At 43.8% G+C, this 16,273-nt stretch overlaps 1 protein-coding gene across 10 annotated transcripts in view; it reads left to right on the forward strand.

Moving 5' to 3' along the window:
• The window catches only part of ADGRB1 (adhesion G protein-coupled receptor B1), a 325,671-nt gene that overhangs the window by 261,031 nt on the left and 48,367 nt on the right, over nucleotides 1-16,273 (forward strand). For all 10 annotated transcript variants that reach the window (XM_068163182.1, XM_068163187.1, XM_068163188.1 and 7 more), the window contains 2 exons: nucleotides 3,725-3,875; nucleotides 9,418-9,487. In XM_068163182.1, the coding sequence (XP_068019283.1) occupies nucleotides 3,725-3,875; nucleotides 9,418-9,487 (221 nt within the window). The remainder of the gene's footprint in view (nucleotides 1-3,724; nucleotides 3,876-9,417; nucleotides 9,488-16,273) is intronic.

Below are 16,273 nucleotides of genomic sequence, written 5' to 3' on the forward strand. Positions count from 1 at the left end.
AAACAACACCAGAACTACCACAGCAGGCTGTCTCTTTTGGAAGCACTTTTGCAGAGAAGCCCCAGGGTTTCATGAATCACAGAGACTCATTCCTATGGAGGATTCCTTGGGTTAAGGCTAGGTTTTGGTTTAGGAAAAGCTTTACAACGTGAGCCAGATGTATGTAGGGAAGTGTCGAGAGATGTAGTCAGCCAGGTCTGCTCCTATCAAACAAGTGCCCTTCAGAAAATGACTTGGCAAAGCAGAGATTGCTTTCATGGCCAGCATGGCTTTCCTGGTGAAAAGCAAGAGCTAAGCTAAGCTCTTGCTTTCCCTGGGTATAACCCAATGTGTGATTCTAGGATCTTCTTTGCATAGAAAGAAACATTGAGGGATGCTTAACATGGCAAACCACCACTGGATCACCTCTTTGGTTAATCTTCTTCAGCCCAAGAGAGGTGGTGGATATCCTTAGGGGATTGTTTAGTTTGGAGAGGAGAAGGCTGAGAGGAGACCTCATTGCACTCTACAGCAACCTAGGAGGAGGCTGTGGTGAAGTGGGAATGAATCTATTCTTCCTAGTATCAAGTGATAGAGCGAGAAGAAATGGACTGAAATTGTGCCAGAGAAGGTTTAGACTGGATATTAGGAAAGATTTCTTTGTGGAAAGAGTGGTCAGGTACTGAAACAGGGTGTCCAGGGAGGTGGTGGAGTCACTATCCCTCGAAGTGTTCAAGAAACATTCGGACATGGCACTGTGGGATATGGTTTAATGGCTGTGGTGGTCTTGGGTTGAAGGTTGGACTCAATGATCTTAAAGGTGTCTTCCAACTGAAACAATTCTATGATTGTGTGATCTTCAGGTTCTCCCACAGTTGTGAGCTCAGGTTGTCCTTTGTGCTTTTTCTCTCCCATGACTCTGGGTGTTCAGTGTCAGAGCTGTTAGTGAGGATTCAAAGCTCCCGGCTGCGATCGCATCAGGCAGATTAGCACTTTGCACATACATATGCATGAGACACCATAAATAGAAATGTTATTCTTGGGTTTCCGCTCAACCATCTAGTAAACAGTCTCTGGCAGGGAACAGAGAAAGAAAACTATACAGAGAAGAGATGAAGGAGTGGAAATTAGGAATTTATTCACATTCAATTATTGATAATGGAGTGCCTTAAAACGTTGGTGATTGATTTATAATTGCAGCCACTCTGGGAGAATTTTTGCTAGAAATGCCAAATTCTCCCTTGATTTCTGTCTGTGTAACCTCAAAGGGAAGATTCCATGCCTGGATTTGCTAAGTTTTTTTGAAGATGAAAGGCTTGGGAAAAGGCTAAAAAAATTGCAGTCAGCAGTAGCGTGATACAAAAACCCAAAATGAATGCTGCATGAACTGGACATATCTCAAAGGCATAGCTATGTGCTGGAAGGAAACAGATTTCTCCTCTTAAAGGAAAACAAGGACTAATGGCCTTGACAGACTGACAAGCTCTGCTAGATCTTTCTGCAGCAGCTTGGGACATCATATTCCTGTGTTTAGACCTTATTTTTTTCCTTAGAAGGAAAGAAAAACTGCAGCAGAGGTAGCAGAAGCAAGTATGTGTGGGCCCATAATCTGGCCAAGTTCACAGACTGGTTTGAGTTGAGGTGATGGGTTTATACTGACCTTGCTGAGATGTCCATATGTTTGTTGGGCTCTCCTTTTCTCTTCTCCATCCCTTTCTACCAAAATTTTCGGACTGAAAACAAGTACCTGGAAAATATCTCGCTCTTGTGTAAAACTGGAAAGCAAGGTTTTTCTTTTCCCTTTCCAAACTGCTTGCAAACTGGGCAGAAACCATGCTGGTACAGAATGAAAACAATTAAATGAACAGTGTGGTATTGATGCTAGCAAAGGGGGAAAAAAAATGGTCTAAAATAAGTCTCTTTAAATATATTCCAGACAGCATCGTGTGTTTGTCAGTTTTATGTAGGGCTGTAAGCCCCTTTAAAATGTGAAAAGGACTTGAAATTATCATATTGAGCTGTGTTATTTGTACTGAACTGTCATCCTAAATCCATTTGTAGGCAGACTACCAAGGGATTTTTGGTGTGAAATACACATATGGAACAAAAAGACAGTTCCTGTCTCAAAAAGCAGTCGTACTTTTATTCACAACCTCTGATAACGTTGGTTTGTGCCAGCACACGAATTGAGAGCGATCTGATAAAATCATGATGAAAGGCACCCTGGGCATGAGAGCTCTGTGTTAAAAGATGCTGGGGGATGAAAAATAAAGAGGAAGATTCATTGACCGTAAGCTCAGAGACCATGTTTCCTCATTTAACTCAAAGCAGAGGAATTCTTCATTATAGACCTCCAACCTCCCCCTGCCCAGCATGCCTTAAGCTTTTTTGGGTTTGATTTTGGGGTTTTTTTCCCCCTTTTTTTTTTTTTTTTGTTCATACAGAGTAGTAGTTTTTCAAAGTCTATTTGCTCTCCCTTCTTCTTGGGAGCCACTGGGTTTTCTTTCTGTCATTTTCTTCTGGAGTACATTGATTCACAGTTTCCAGCTCGCAAATGGTGGAAATTAAACACAGCTCTGGCAGAGTTAAACAGAGCGGCACCAATTTGCACCAGTGAGAGATTTGGCCTTACTGAGTTAAAAACAAAGACAAGCTTGTCAGCTTTCCAGTCCATCTCCTTGGCACTACAGGATTGTTCTTCATAATGCATTTGCTAGTACTTTCCCCAGTTTAATTTTAAATGGCTTAAGCTCCCTGAATTTCCCTCGAGAGACTTCCCTACAGAGTAGCAGAGCTCACCATTATGACATTCCTTCTAATGTAGTTTCTTCTTTTTTTTCCCCCCCCTCTCTTTTCTCTTTTTCTCCCCTGTCTCTTAGTAGTTATATGCTCTTGGACAACTGCACACCACTCATGTTTGCAATCCTTACCAGTAGCCATGGTTTCACTCTGCACTCATGGATTAACTCTTTCACTCAGCAGTCCTTCCCTGACATCTAAATTGCCTTCCTCTGATTTCATTTCTCTGGCACAGCTGCCAATGACATGATGCAGATCTTTAGAGCTGAGATTAATGCACAGCTTACTTACTGTTCTGTCCTCTTTGAGAGTGTTGTGGCAATGGTTTTGATAATTTGGTAAATAAATATATCTTGCTGAAGCCATTAAAGAACCAGGAAGGGATGTGGGATCAGACATCAGCAAAAGTGTGCCTATGATAGGACAAGGGGCATTGGACACAAACTGGAACACAGGAAGTTCCACCTCAACATGAGGACAAAACTCCTCTACTCTGAAGGTGATGGAGGACTGAAACAGGCTGCCCAGAGAGGTTGTGGAGTCTCCTTCACTGGAGACTTTCAACATCTGCCTGGACATGTTCCTGTGTGTCCTACCCTAGGTGAACTTACTTTGGTAAGGGGGTTGGACTTGATGACCTTCAGAGGTCCATTCCACCCCCTGATTCTATGATTCTGTGATTCTATGTGCTGATCATATAGCTCCTGCTTAAGAGCAACTGATTGCCATGAACTACTTAAATTTTAAGCAAATGCTTTGGTCATTGATAGGTCAAAGCTTGTGGGAGAGGCTGTCTTCTCTTAAAATGTCTTTTTGTGTCCTGATCTCTGCGACCTTGCCTTCCAGAACTGGGTTTGGAAGCATGCCCCTTGTGCTTTCTACTCTCCTACACGCTGCTCTCTGCCTGCTGCTCCTCTCACATGTCCTCCTTTCCTCCTCTCTCCAGGTGATATGCACGCTGGTGGCGGCTTTCTTGCACTTCTTCTTCCTCTCCTCTTTCTGCTGGGTACTGACCGAGGCTTGGCAGTCCTACATGGCCGTGACGGGCCGGTTACGGAACCGCATCATCCGCAAGCGCTTCTTGTGTCTCGGATGGGGTGAGGATCCTGGCTCTGTGGAGCAGCTTCCCTGGGATGTGGGTTAGAGATGGTCCAGGCTACAAGGCTGATGCATTGCAGAAGGCTTGGCAGAGGGTGCTTGCAAGCCTTTCAATGATGCCAAGAAGAGCTGAGATGGTTACAAATAGAATGAGCAAGATCTAGTGCTGTCTGCCGCCCAGTGTGTCCAAGGGTTGCACTAAACAGATGAGTTGAGAGGGTTTGAGTTTTCAAAGGGTATGATGGGGGTGGTGTATACTGGGTTTGGGTTTCTTCCTTGCTTTCTCCTTTTCTCTCTCTGTCTCCTTCCATGTGCAACCTGGAGTGAAGCAAGCTCTGAAATCTTGTCTCCATGGCAGCAGGGCCTTTTGTAGACAAGTAAACTGTGAGACTGATGCAGATGCTTGTAACTAATTTTCCTCCCTCTGCCTCTGCCATAATGTTTCATTTATTAGCCTTAAATGATGCATTCTGTAGTAGCAAACAAACACAAACCCATAACCTCAGCTTTCAAAAGTGTGAGTTTGAAAGGAGCAACTGAACAAAAAGTTGCTTAAAAGCAAGTAGAAAACAAAAAACAGCAGGGAAAGGAAGGGAGAAAGAGTTCACCATCTGAGCTGGATTAGTGTCTCATTTTACTACTGAATTCTAGTATTTCACCCCAGGCAAGGTGTTTCTGATGCTTACCAAGCACCCTGATGTGATTTATCCTGACACATCAAGAGCTGTCCTCGTTCCAGCACCTGCATCCCTTTAAGTTTTCACTCCTAGCTTTTGCTTACGATGGAAAATAAATAGTGTTATTGAAATAAAGGGTTTGTGTGTAGCAGGAGCATGGCCACATCTCTGCCAAGCCCGGGCTGTGTGCGAGCCTGTGTGTGTTCATTCATATGTATATCCACAAACACACTACAACTCAAGGAACATCAGGGATATCAAATGCAACAGACGAAAGCTTTTCTAGGTAATAAAAAGGGATTTTGGGTTGGTTTTTTTTGCTGATTTGCAAAACCTGGAACAGATGGGCGTGTTAGCCAAGGGAATTTTGGATAGGCAGCGCTCACATTTGTAGTCTGTGCAGAATAAAGGAAGGAAAAAACCGCCCACCCTGCATGTGTGGAAGCATAATTTGCACTGCTAGGAAAATGTAGTCATCTCCAGGCTAGGACGCACTGGCTGATAAAGGATGCATAATAACCATGTGGAGTAGTTTAGGACAAGAAATGAAGATCACTCTCGTCTATTAAGGCAGCAAGAGAATTTCCGATATTTAGCATCCTAGACTTCAGCTGTGGCGCTGGGATTAATGGCACTTCTAGGAGGAGAGAGGCCGAAAATACGTTTTAAAGAGCATAATCTGAAATAATTAGCACAATTCACTTTGTCATGGGCTGATTCTCCCCCTTTTCCCCCTTTGCATATTAGCATTTTGCTAAGCCCTTGTTCTGGATGTGTCTGCCAAGTTCTCAGCTGCTGTCAGCTGTAGCTCATTGAAGCTACAGTGGTTTTCATCACAAGTGAGGTTTATTCCCTGGCTGCTTTTTTTGTCCTCCTCTTGGATGTGCAACTTTGCCTTTTCAGAAAAGAGTTTGTGGCAATTATAGATTTAATATTTTTATTATTATTATTTAATTTGAGACATCACTCTCTGCAGCTACCTGAAAAGAGGTTGTAAGGAGGTAGAGCACTGTACTCCCAAGTAACAAGCAACAGAAGAGGAAATAGCCCCAGGCTGCACCAGGGGAGGTTTAGATTGGATAGTAGTTTCTTCACCAAGAGGATTGTCAAGCCCTGCACCAGGCTGCCCAGGGAAGCGATGGGATCGCCATCCCTGGAGATATTTAAAAGCCATGTAGATGGGAGGGACACAGTCTCAAGCTGCACCAGGGGAAGTTTGGGCTTGAAGTGAGGAGAAAGTTCTTCACTGAGAGAGTTGTTAGCCATTAGAATGGGCTGCCCAGGGAGGTGGTGGAGTCACCATCCCTGGAGGTGTTCAAGAGGGGATTGGATGTGGCACTTGGTGCCATGGTTTAATCATGAGGTCTGTGGTGACAGGTTGGACTCGATGATCTTTGAGGTCCCTTCCAACCTTGGTGATTCTGTGATTCTGTGACATGTGGGGCAGGGTTTAGTGGTGGACTTGGCAGTGTCAATTTAATGATTGGTCTTGATGATCTTACAGGCATCTTCCAACCAAAATGATTCTGTGATTCTCTGATTTAGAACAGACAAAGTGTTCCCTAGAAATAATTCAGTCATTATATTTACCTTCAGTAAAAGAATATAAAATATTTTATGAGTCTTTTTACAATCATGTTATAGTTTTCAAAATTGGAGTGTTAATGCTGCCACAGCTCAGGCTCTGAGTGGGTCTCCACTTGTTCATAAAAGTTAGAATAGAAACATATAATTCTTTTGTTTGGAAGAGGACTTCAAGATCATCAAGTCCAACCGTTACTCCAACACTGCCAAGTCCACTACTAATCCATGTTCCTCAGCACCACATCTACACATCTTGTATATCTCTCCAGGGATGATGACTCCACACCTTTCCTGGGCAGCCTGTCCCAAGTGCTGGACCAACCCTTTTGGTGAAGAAATTGTTCCTAATATCCAATCTAGTTATGGCTCTTGGTAGTTATTAGCAAGCAGTCTTTTCTGCTGGGACGTGACCTGATTCTTCTTTGACTTGGCAATACAAAACTCTTTGAAACAGCTTTTAAATTAATTTATTTGGATGTAAAATTCACTTTCTGCAGAAAGTTCCCAAAACCTTGGCAGTGACTGCATGCCGTGAATGACTGCTCAGAAACCTGATAGAAACCACAACCACCATATGGAACAGAGCAGTTAGGAATAACTTCCTTTCAAATAAAAATAATTAAGGGGAAAAAAAAAAAACAGATTAAACATTTTGATTTTGTTTTTTTAATCTAATAATATCTTACTGTGATTAGACCATTCACATCTCTCCCAAGGTGGCAGAGTGTATCATCCCTCCTTGTAACGCTCTTTGGCTTAGTTACCATGGCACAGCTACCATCTTCAGCAAGTGCTGCTTGTACAGATCCCTTTTCAGCAGAAGCTGAGGCTTCTACCCAGGCTTGGTCCAAGCCAGTCACTGCAAGCTGACGAGTTCACAGCCTGTGTCTGTATTTCTGCATAATTATCACATCTGAGAGAAGCACTTTGTGAAGAACAAGATACTATTTTTGGTGGAGTCTTGGCCAACTTTCCTCTTTCACAAGGCCTCTTGCATCCATCTATACTCCTGAAAATGCCCTTTCACATGTGGCTTCTTGCTGTGCTTGTCCTGGCATGCCATATTGATGGCATCATAGTGAATATATCACCCAAGATATAATGAGAGGAGCAGCTTGGAGAGGAGAGGCTTGGAGAGGGGAGGCTCAGAGAGGCTCAGAGGGGAGAGGCTTGGAGAGGTGAGGTGAGGAGTGGTGAGGGGAGGCAAAAAAAAAAGAAGAAAAGGAAAAAGGAAAGAGAAAAGAAAAGAAAAAAAAAAGGAAAATAAAAGAGAAAAGGAAAAGAAAAGAAAAGAAAAGAAAAGAAAAGAAAAGAAAAGAAAAGAAAAGAAAAGAAAAGAAAAGAAAAGAAAAGAAAAGAAAAGAAAAGAAAAGAAAAGAAAAGAAAAGAAAAGAAAGAAAAGAAAAGAAAAGAAAAGAAAAGAAAAGAAAAGAAAAGAAAAGAAAAGAAAAGAAAAGAAAAGAAAAGAAAAGAAAAGAAAAGAAAAGAAAAGAGAAAAGAGAGAAAAGATAAAAAAAGAAAAGAGAGAAAAGAAAAAAGAAAAGAAAGAAGAAAAGAGCGAGAAGAAAAGATTAAAGATTGATAAATGTGAGCTGTGCTTAGAAATCTCATATGGAAAGAGGAAACCTTTCATTTCTGATAGCTCTCAAATGCTGTGTATTCTAGCCAACTTGGCCTTATTTCTCCCAGCTGGCTGCAGACTCTCACTATTAATCAATCTTGCAATGATTTGTATTGCTGAGTGACCACCTTGCCAGCAGAGTTATTGCTTGGATGCTGTGTCTGCACATCCCTTCGATCTACAGTGTCTTCTGCAGCCACCTGCCGTGACCTCTACAACACATGAATTAGGGTCTTGTCAAGAAGCACTAATCCTAGCTGGCTACTGATCCTAATAATTCTTAATGGGATTTGCCCATCTTTAGCATTGAGACAGCTTAATTCATCATGTCACAGGGAGGAGGGCTATAAAAAGCCACATGAAGACCTCCATGGCCAAAGAACCAGATGTTACCAGGCAATATCCAGGCATTTCCTTAGGGAAATGGGAAGAGCTGGGCTGGGGCTAGTGAACCAGAAAAGTACCCAGTCCCCTCTGTAGATCCTTGAGCAGTTTATCCTGGCAGGGCTAAGGTGGATCAGGACCATTAGGAAGATTGTTTTTTGCTGGTTCTGATTGTACCTAGGCATTCAAAGACCAAACAGTTTTCACAGTTTGTATGAGTTTTAGGCTAACAACCAGCAGGTTGCACATTACCCATTAAGTTTTCTTTACAGTACTCTCTCTAACTTTATGGAAGCTTCTAGAAGTAAGATTGAGGCTGCAGCTTCACCCCTTTATGCACCTGAAATGACATTCTGTACTGGCATCCTTAGCATGTGATGCTCTGAAGATGTACTTTGCACATTGTGGTGTCCCAGCTGTGGCCTAACTTGCTCAACCTTTGCAACATTTGTAATGAAGTGTGTCCCCTCTGGGGCAGCTGATTTCTCTTTATTCCCCTTTTTGACAGTAAAAGGGAGCAGGTCTCTGACATGAGAGGAAGTATCCTGGTTTGTAGTAAGACCTGATGTTCTAATGCTCTTTTTCCTTGCTGTTCAGAGAGATCTACTCTATTACAGACCAAGGACATAGGGGACCTGTTTAAGAGAGCTCAATTTCCATTTCTTTTTCTGTCTCATATGGGCAAGATTTGAACTGAGTTGTTGGTAAGCATTGGAAAAGGCTTCCCAGGACAGTGGTGAAGTCACGATCCCTGTAGGTATTTAAAGCACATGCAGATGTGGCGCTGAGGGACATGGTTTAGTGGTGACCTGGCAGTGCTGGATTAGCAGCTGGACTTGATCTTAAAGGTCTGTTTCAACCAAAACAGTTATATGATTGTGTTGAAGAGCCATTTGTCTTCTCCTTGCTAGATTCTTTGAGTTGGGTTGTGGTTGAATATTTCATCTTCAGGAGACTCACTCATATATTCCTGGGCAGTCTGTGTACCTAAGAATAAAATAAATCTATTTTATGCATCTTCACGTACTGTCAGTCCCCAGACAACTGCTGAGACCACAGCAGGATATGAGCTGATTATAGTTGATGACTTTTACTTCATTAGCAGAGGTAACAAGGGTTCATGCTTTTGGCTCTGAAGGTCCTGAATTCAATCACGCCAAAGACCTGACTGGGTGCTAGAATAACACTGGGAAGAATGGGGTATACTATGCAGTTGAGTGGGAGAAGAGGTGCACATACACTTAAATGACCAATGTTCTTGTTTCTTTTCTGTAGGGCTCCCTGCCTTGGTGGTTGCCATTTCTGTGGGATTCACGAAAGCCAAGGGGTACGGCACCGTGAACTAGTGAGTAAAGGAGCTCCTCTTCTTTTTTCTTCCTGTCTCAACTTATGTCCTTGTTGTCAAAATCCAGTCACAGCCATGCAGAAGCCAGAATAGGAGCTAAATTCTGATGTACTGGGATGATGAGAGGGGATGAAGCCATGCTGTCAAAGTCATTAACTAGCCAAAGTGGATTGTGTGTTCCTTTAAAAGGAAGCTCATAAAGACTAGTTAGATTTAACTTCTGCACAGATAACATCACTTTAATTTATGTACCTCATTATTCAAGAGGCTTTTAGGGTGAAATGTGAAAAATCTTTTTAAGCTTGTGATGTTTAAAAATCAAAAATACTTTTTCTGTGTTGATTTAATGGTTTGCTTGACAGCTCCTAGGTTTTCAGAAGAGCTCAGCTCAGTTTTAGGCACCAAAATGAGCAGCATGAGTTTTTCAAATCAAGGTTTTGAAAGCAAGTTGAGTTTGCCTGTTTCCTAAGTTCCACAGGATTTGCCTTTAAGGAACTTTGATTTGTGTGTAATGGGAGAAGGAAGGCAGGGTGGAAATACTGGAGGAAGACTGGGCAGAGGTGAAAAATACATTAAGGCAAGGCTGGCATCACTCAGAGCTGAGCATTACTATGACTTTAAAAAGCAAGAAAAAGGAAGTGTGGTTTTTTTTTCTCATTGAATGAAGAAAAAAATAGCTTAAAAATTTTATGCATAGTGGTGACCAAAAGTTCATATTTTATGTAAGGATAAATCTAGCCCTTCCCTGCTGCAACCCATCATTATCCAGAGTGTTCCTGGCCAGTGGTTTGTATTTCACATTAATGATGTTTAACACAAGTGCTGGAAGCGAGACTAGCAACAGATGAGGGTTCAATATGTCCACTGACAATTGTCATGTGCAATCTCTGCTCTTTCTCAATTTCCACCATATTCTGCACCTCCACAACCAAATGGTCCAGTGTTTTTGATAGCAGGAGAGCATTAAACCAAGACAGCAGGATTCTTCATTTGCTTTGCCATCTCAATAACTGCATTTTAACTGACTGCACAATCCAGAGGGCTCTGGAAGGTGGGTTTGTAAAATGAAGCTCAACAGAGGCAAGTGTAGAGTCCTGCGTATGGGGTGGAATGTCCGCATGGACTGGTACAATTTAGAGGTTGACCTACTGGAAAGTAGCTCTGTGGAGAAGGACCTGGGGTTCCTGATGGACAACGTGTACTCCTGTGGGCAAGAAAGCAAATGGTATCCTGGGGTGCATTAAGAATGTGACCAGCAGGTTGAGGGAGGTTCTCTCCCGTAGTGAGGCCACATGTAGAGTCCTGGGTCTAGTTGTGGACTCCCCAGTTGAAGAGAGACAGGGAGCTGATGAAGAGAGACCCAGCAAAGCCATGAGAGGAGTGACAGTTCCTCTCAACCACGAAGAGCCCATCAGACATTCTTAATGCTGCCATCTTGTTGTAATTCCTGCTGTTGGTTTTACGAAGAGCAAGGGCTAAACAGAACTAGCTTGCAGTCGTGTACTCAACCAGCATCTCAACCCCAGGCAGCATGGATGCCCTCTTCATGCAAGGTGGATGGAGTGGTAGGTTCATGAGCTGTCATGCTGAGCATAAAATGGTGCTGAGCATTGCCATAAGGAGAGGTACATTTGCAGATGGGTGCTTTTTAAAACATGAAACACATACTCACATAGACCAAACCAATAAGGGTATCCCAACAGACTGCTCTGCATTCACACCTACCTCTATTTTCCTGCTCAAAATGCATCAAAGCCCTCATACATTTATGTGTGGGGAGGTCCTTGGCTTTACCTCTTTTCTAGTGCAAAGTGAACACCACAGAGCTGTAATTTCAGAGCTGAGTTCCAAAACTTGAGGTTGTCTAGACCTAAGTGTTATAGGCATACAAACAGAGCAGAGGTTTGAAGATTGTCCCATGATGTCTCTTGGTTTCTGGCCATTGCAGAAATGTGTGAGATAGCTGCAAAGCTTGAAGTGCTTTTAGCTTTTTTGTAGTTAGTATAGAGCATTCAGAGGGCAACTCAAATGGGCAGTGGAAGACTTTCAAGACACAATGTTTCTATCTTGCAGAAGGAAAGAAAGATATTAGCCACAACATATCCCTCCCTGTGAAGCAGTGGAAGAGACCTGACCTGGTAAACCACCAGAGACTTCACAGTGTCTTTCAAAGCTTCTTCCATCCTTGCAGTTTCTGGATCCTAAGAGCAGTGCATTAGCACCCATTAGTGTTCTTGTGGAGATGGGCATTAAGACAAAGTAGAGCTCTGATATTTAGATGAACAAAAGATTTTCATACTCAGCATCAGTTTTTGGTTTGTTTTTTTTTCTCATTTCACCCAGAGTGGTAAAAAGCCCCCAACATCCATCTATAGGACATGGTCATGACAGGGCCACGAGGATGATCAGAGGGCTGGAGCACCTCTCCTATGAGGACAGATTGAAAGAGTTGGGGCTGTTCAGTCTGGAGAAAAGAAGGCTCTGAGGTGACCTAATTGTGGCCTTCCAGTATCTGAAGGGAGGCTACAAGAAGGCTGGGAGGGGACTTCTCAGGATCTCAGGTAGTGATAGGACTAGGGGGAATGGAATGAAGCTGGAGGTGGGGAGATTCAGGCTGGACAAGAGGAGGAAGTTCTTCACCATGTGAGTGGTGAAGCCCTGCAATGGGTTGTCCAGGGAGGTGGTTGAGGCCCCATCCCTGGAGGTGTTTAAGCCCAGGCTGGATGAGGCTCTGGCTAGCTTGATCTATTGTGGGGTGTCCCTGCCCATGGCAGGGGGGTTGGAACTAGATGATCCTTGTGGTCCTTTCCAACCCTGGCTGATTCTATGATTATTTTGGGGTCGACTGCAACCTTTGCAGACAACTGCTGCAGTGTTTCAGATTCTCAGGGCACAGCTGATGGAAGGGCCAGTGTGAAATGCATAATATGTCTCTGTGTCATGGTGACTGGAAGTGTCCATCTGCAGGGTATACCTGCAGTGGAGTAAGTTAAGGGAGGAACCTCCAACAGGGTGGTTTACTTGGGTCCTTAAGCAGGATTTCACCCAGCTTTGTCCTTTTTTTGTTGTTTTGTGCATGGAGTGAACATGAGAATTTGTAGTTGTTTGGAGACCTGCTAACGCAAGACACAGGCTGTGCTTCCAGTATCTAAGAAAGTCTTAGAGATAATGAAGGTCTAGAGGAGCCATCGCTGCTCACCTCCTTCTATTAGTCTGAATGCCTGAATGATAGCTCTCCTTTTAGCTGATAGTCCCAAGGACTGATTCTGTTCCTCTAAAACTTGACAAATTGCCTCTTAAAGCTTGAGCTGAGTACTTGAGGCTGGTGGCTGGGAATTCACATCCTTCCCCACAAGAGAGCCCCCAAGAAATTTTCTGAACGCAGTGTCAAGAGCTAGCAAATTTCAGGAGGTCCTCTTGTGTCACTGCAACTGTCACACACAGAGGTGTCACAGAATCACAGGACCACAGAATGGTAGGGGTTGGAAGGGACTTCTGGAGATCATCTAGTCCAACTGCCCTACTAAAGCAGCGTTATCTAGGTCAGGTTGCACAAGAATTTTTCCAGGGGTCTTTGAAAGTCTCCCCACAACCTCTCTTGGCAGCCTGGTCCAGTGCTTCAGCACCCTCAAAGGAAAGAAAATTTTCCTTAGATTTAGGTGGAACCTGCTGGGTTGTAGTTTGTGCCTGTTGCCCCTTAGGCTGTTTCTGTCACCACTGTAAAGAGACTGTCCCCATTCGCCCTTTAGCTTTTGCTGAGCATTGATTAGATCCCCTCTCAGGCTGCTCTTCTCCAGGATAAACAGTCCCAAGTCTCTTAGCCTTTCGTCCCCACAGAGATTCTCCAGCCCCCTCAGCATCTTTGTAGCTTCTACTGGACTGTCTCCGGTAGTTTCCTGTCTCTGTTGAACTGAAGAGTTCAGAACTGGACACAATACTCCAAATATGGTCTCACTAGGGCAGAGTAGAGTGGGACAGCAACCTCCTTCAACCTGCTGGCCACAGTCTTCTTAGTGCACCTCAGGATACCATTGGCTTTCTTGGCCACAAGAGCACATTGCTGTCTCATGATGAACTGGTCCACCAGGCCTCCTAGGTTTTTCTCTGCAGAGCTGCTTATCAGTAGGTCACTCCCTAACCTCTGCTGGTGTAGGACTCTACACTTGCTCAAATATCTCAGCAGCTTCTATATTAATCTGTAAATTAAAACTGATGGGACAGCCTTGATTGCCAGCTGCAGTCTGAGTTACTCAAATATGTTGACTGTTGTTTCTGGCAGAGTGCAGTCAGGAGGTGTTGGTGGAATTCAGCTCTTTGCAGGACCAAGACAAAGGCCATCCATCTCTTGTCTTTGCTGTGGCAGACTGACAAAAAGATCAGATGTTTTGCAAAGAGGTCTTCTGCCTTGAACAAAAGAGCTGCTGTCAGCTGGGGAAACACTGCTTAGAAATAGCAGTCTGGAGCTGCTGAGTGTAGTTAAACCATTCACTTTCCCCATTCCACTGGTAATTTTCTTTAGGAGATCTGTGAAGAGATCCCTTGGCAAGTTCTGGGGAACCTCTTCACAAAATGCAAATGTTTCTGTGCCTGGTAGGCATGAGGCTAGAAGCATTTCCACTAGACTAATATATTGCTGGAGTTTGCTGTCAGTTCCCCTTCTTGGATATCACTTCACCCTTTCTCTTCCATTGCTGTCAGCCATCACCTCTGACAGCCTTGGAAATGCTTTGATTAAGCGCTGTGGCAGGAAGGTCAGGCAGTCAGAAGGGATAAGGACCAGTGCTTGGTGATGTGTGAACTTGCCTTCAGTAAGCCTGATGCTCAGATGGGAAGAGGGGCTGCCAGGGACCTGACATGAACGACAACCCTCATTGCACCAAGTCCTCATGGCTAATTGGAGTGCAGGATTGTCAGCTCCTTTCTTCAGCTGACAGTTGGAAGAAACCCTGGGAAAAATGGTCTCAAAATTAGCATGGAGTAGTGGAGAAAAAGCTCTAGGAAAGGTCTGGGATTTGGGAACCTTCCTGTGTGACCTGTCCTAGGTGATTCTCCTTTGGCAGGGAGGTTGGACTTGATGATCTCCAGAAGTCGCCTTCCAGCCCCTACCCTTCTATAATTCTATGCTTCCTTTTGTCTTCTCCTTGCATTTAGAAAGACTTCTAATTTTTGCAACCCTCTGAAGCTTCATTCTTATTCTCTCCCTCCCCAGCTGATCATTAATTTTATTATTCCAGCTGCTCAGTTTGTGACAGAGCATTTGGCTATTAGGAAGAAACACGAATTGATGAAAGTAGCACATTACAGGTTTAATGTGGAAACCAGATACAAACCTCAGAGAAAAACAGAGTGTTCTGCTTTCAGATTGCAATTGGAAATACCTGGGGTGTTTTGGTGGTTGTTTGTTTGTTTGTTTATTTTCCCAAATAGTATGTGTTTTGGGGTGAAAAAAAATACCTTTTTCAGGGGGGCAAGGCAGAATGGATACAAAAACACATGAGGATGATCAACAACCTGTAAATGTCTCCAGGAAGGTTTTGTTTCCCAGGAGACTCTGAAAGGCATAGAATCATAGAATTACAAGATCACAGAATGGCTTGAATTGGAAGGGACCTTAATGCTAATCTAGTTACAACAGCCCTTCCATGGGCAGGGACACCTTCCACTAGACCAGGTTGCTCAAAACCTCATCCAGACTGGTCTTAAACACTTCCAGGGATGCGGCATCCACAACTTCTCTGGACAACCTGTTCCGGTGTCTCACCACACTCATAGCAAATAATTTCTTCCTGATGCCCAACCTAAATTTACCCTTCTCTAGTTTAAAACCATTGCCTTTTTCCTGTCACTGGAAGCCCCTGTAAAAGATCCCTTCCCAGCTTTTTGTTAGCCCCCTTCAGGTACTGGAAGGCTGCTATAAGTTCTCCCCAAGTCTTGTCTTCTCCAGGCTGAACAGACCCAACTCCCTCAGCCCATCCTTGTAGGAGAGGTGGTCCAGCCTTCTGATCAGCTTTGTGGCCCTCCTCTGTATCTTCTCCAACAGATCCACATCCTTGTTGTGTTGGTGGCTCCAGAGATGGATGCAGCACTCCAGGTGGTGTCTTACAAGAGCAGAGTAGAGGTGCAGAAAGAATCACCTCCCTTGTCCTCTGGCCACACATCAGTTTGATGCAGAATGAAACTGTATTGCTGAGACATAACTGAATTACTGCAGGGTTAGCTGGGTTAAGAGCTCTGAGAAGGTTCTCGCTCCATTGTGGTTGCCTGCTCTTATCCTGTGGTCAATCCATGATAGTTTACTGCTGAAACTTACTGAGATGTCAAAGCATGCAAACTTTCCTTGTGGTTGCTGACAAAGTGTAAAATTTGCATCTTCACTCACCCTGAAGTACCTGGTTATGTGTTCATGCTCTGAATTGCTGGATTCCTCACAAAAGGGGAAATTCAGCTCCAGTACTGCTGTAACTGTTTGTGACTGTCACACAATTACAAACTGATTGAGATGGGAAGGGATGGAATGAGGGCCAATGTTTTTAAACTAGAGGAGGGTAGGTTTAGGTTGGACATTAGAAGGAAGTTCTTTACAATGAGGGTAGTGAAATACTGGAACGGGCTGTTCAGGAGGTGGTGGAGGCCCCATTCAAGATCAAACTAGATGGAGCCCTGATCAATCTGATCTAATTAAAGATGTCTATGCTGACTGCAGAAGGGTTCAGTTAGATGACCTTCAAGGGTCCCTTCAAACCCAAAACATTCTAGGATTCTGTGATCTCTGGGGGCTGTCTGATC

The sequence above is a fragment of the Melanerpes formicivorus genome, unplaced genomic scaffold (assembly GCF_026170545.1).
Source record: "Melanerpes formicivorus ecotype bairdi unplaced genomic scaffold, bMelFor1.0.p_v2 SCAF_71, whole genome shotgun sequence".
NCBI lineage: Eukaryota > Metazoa > Chordata > Aves > Piciformes > Picidae > Melanerpes > Melanerpes formicivorus.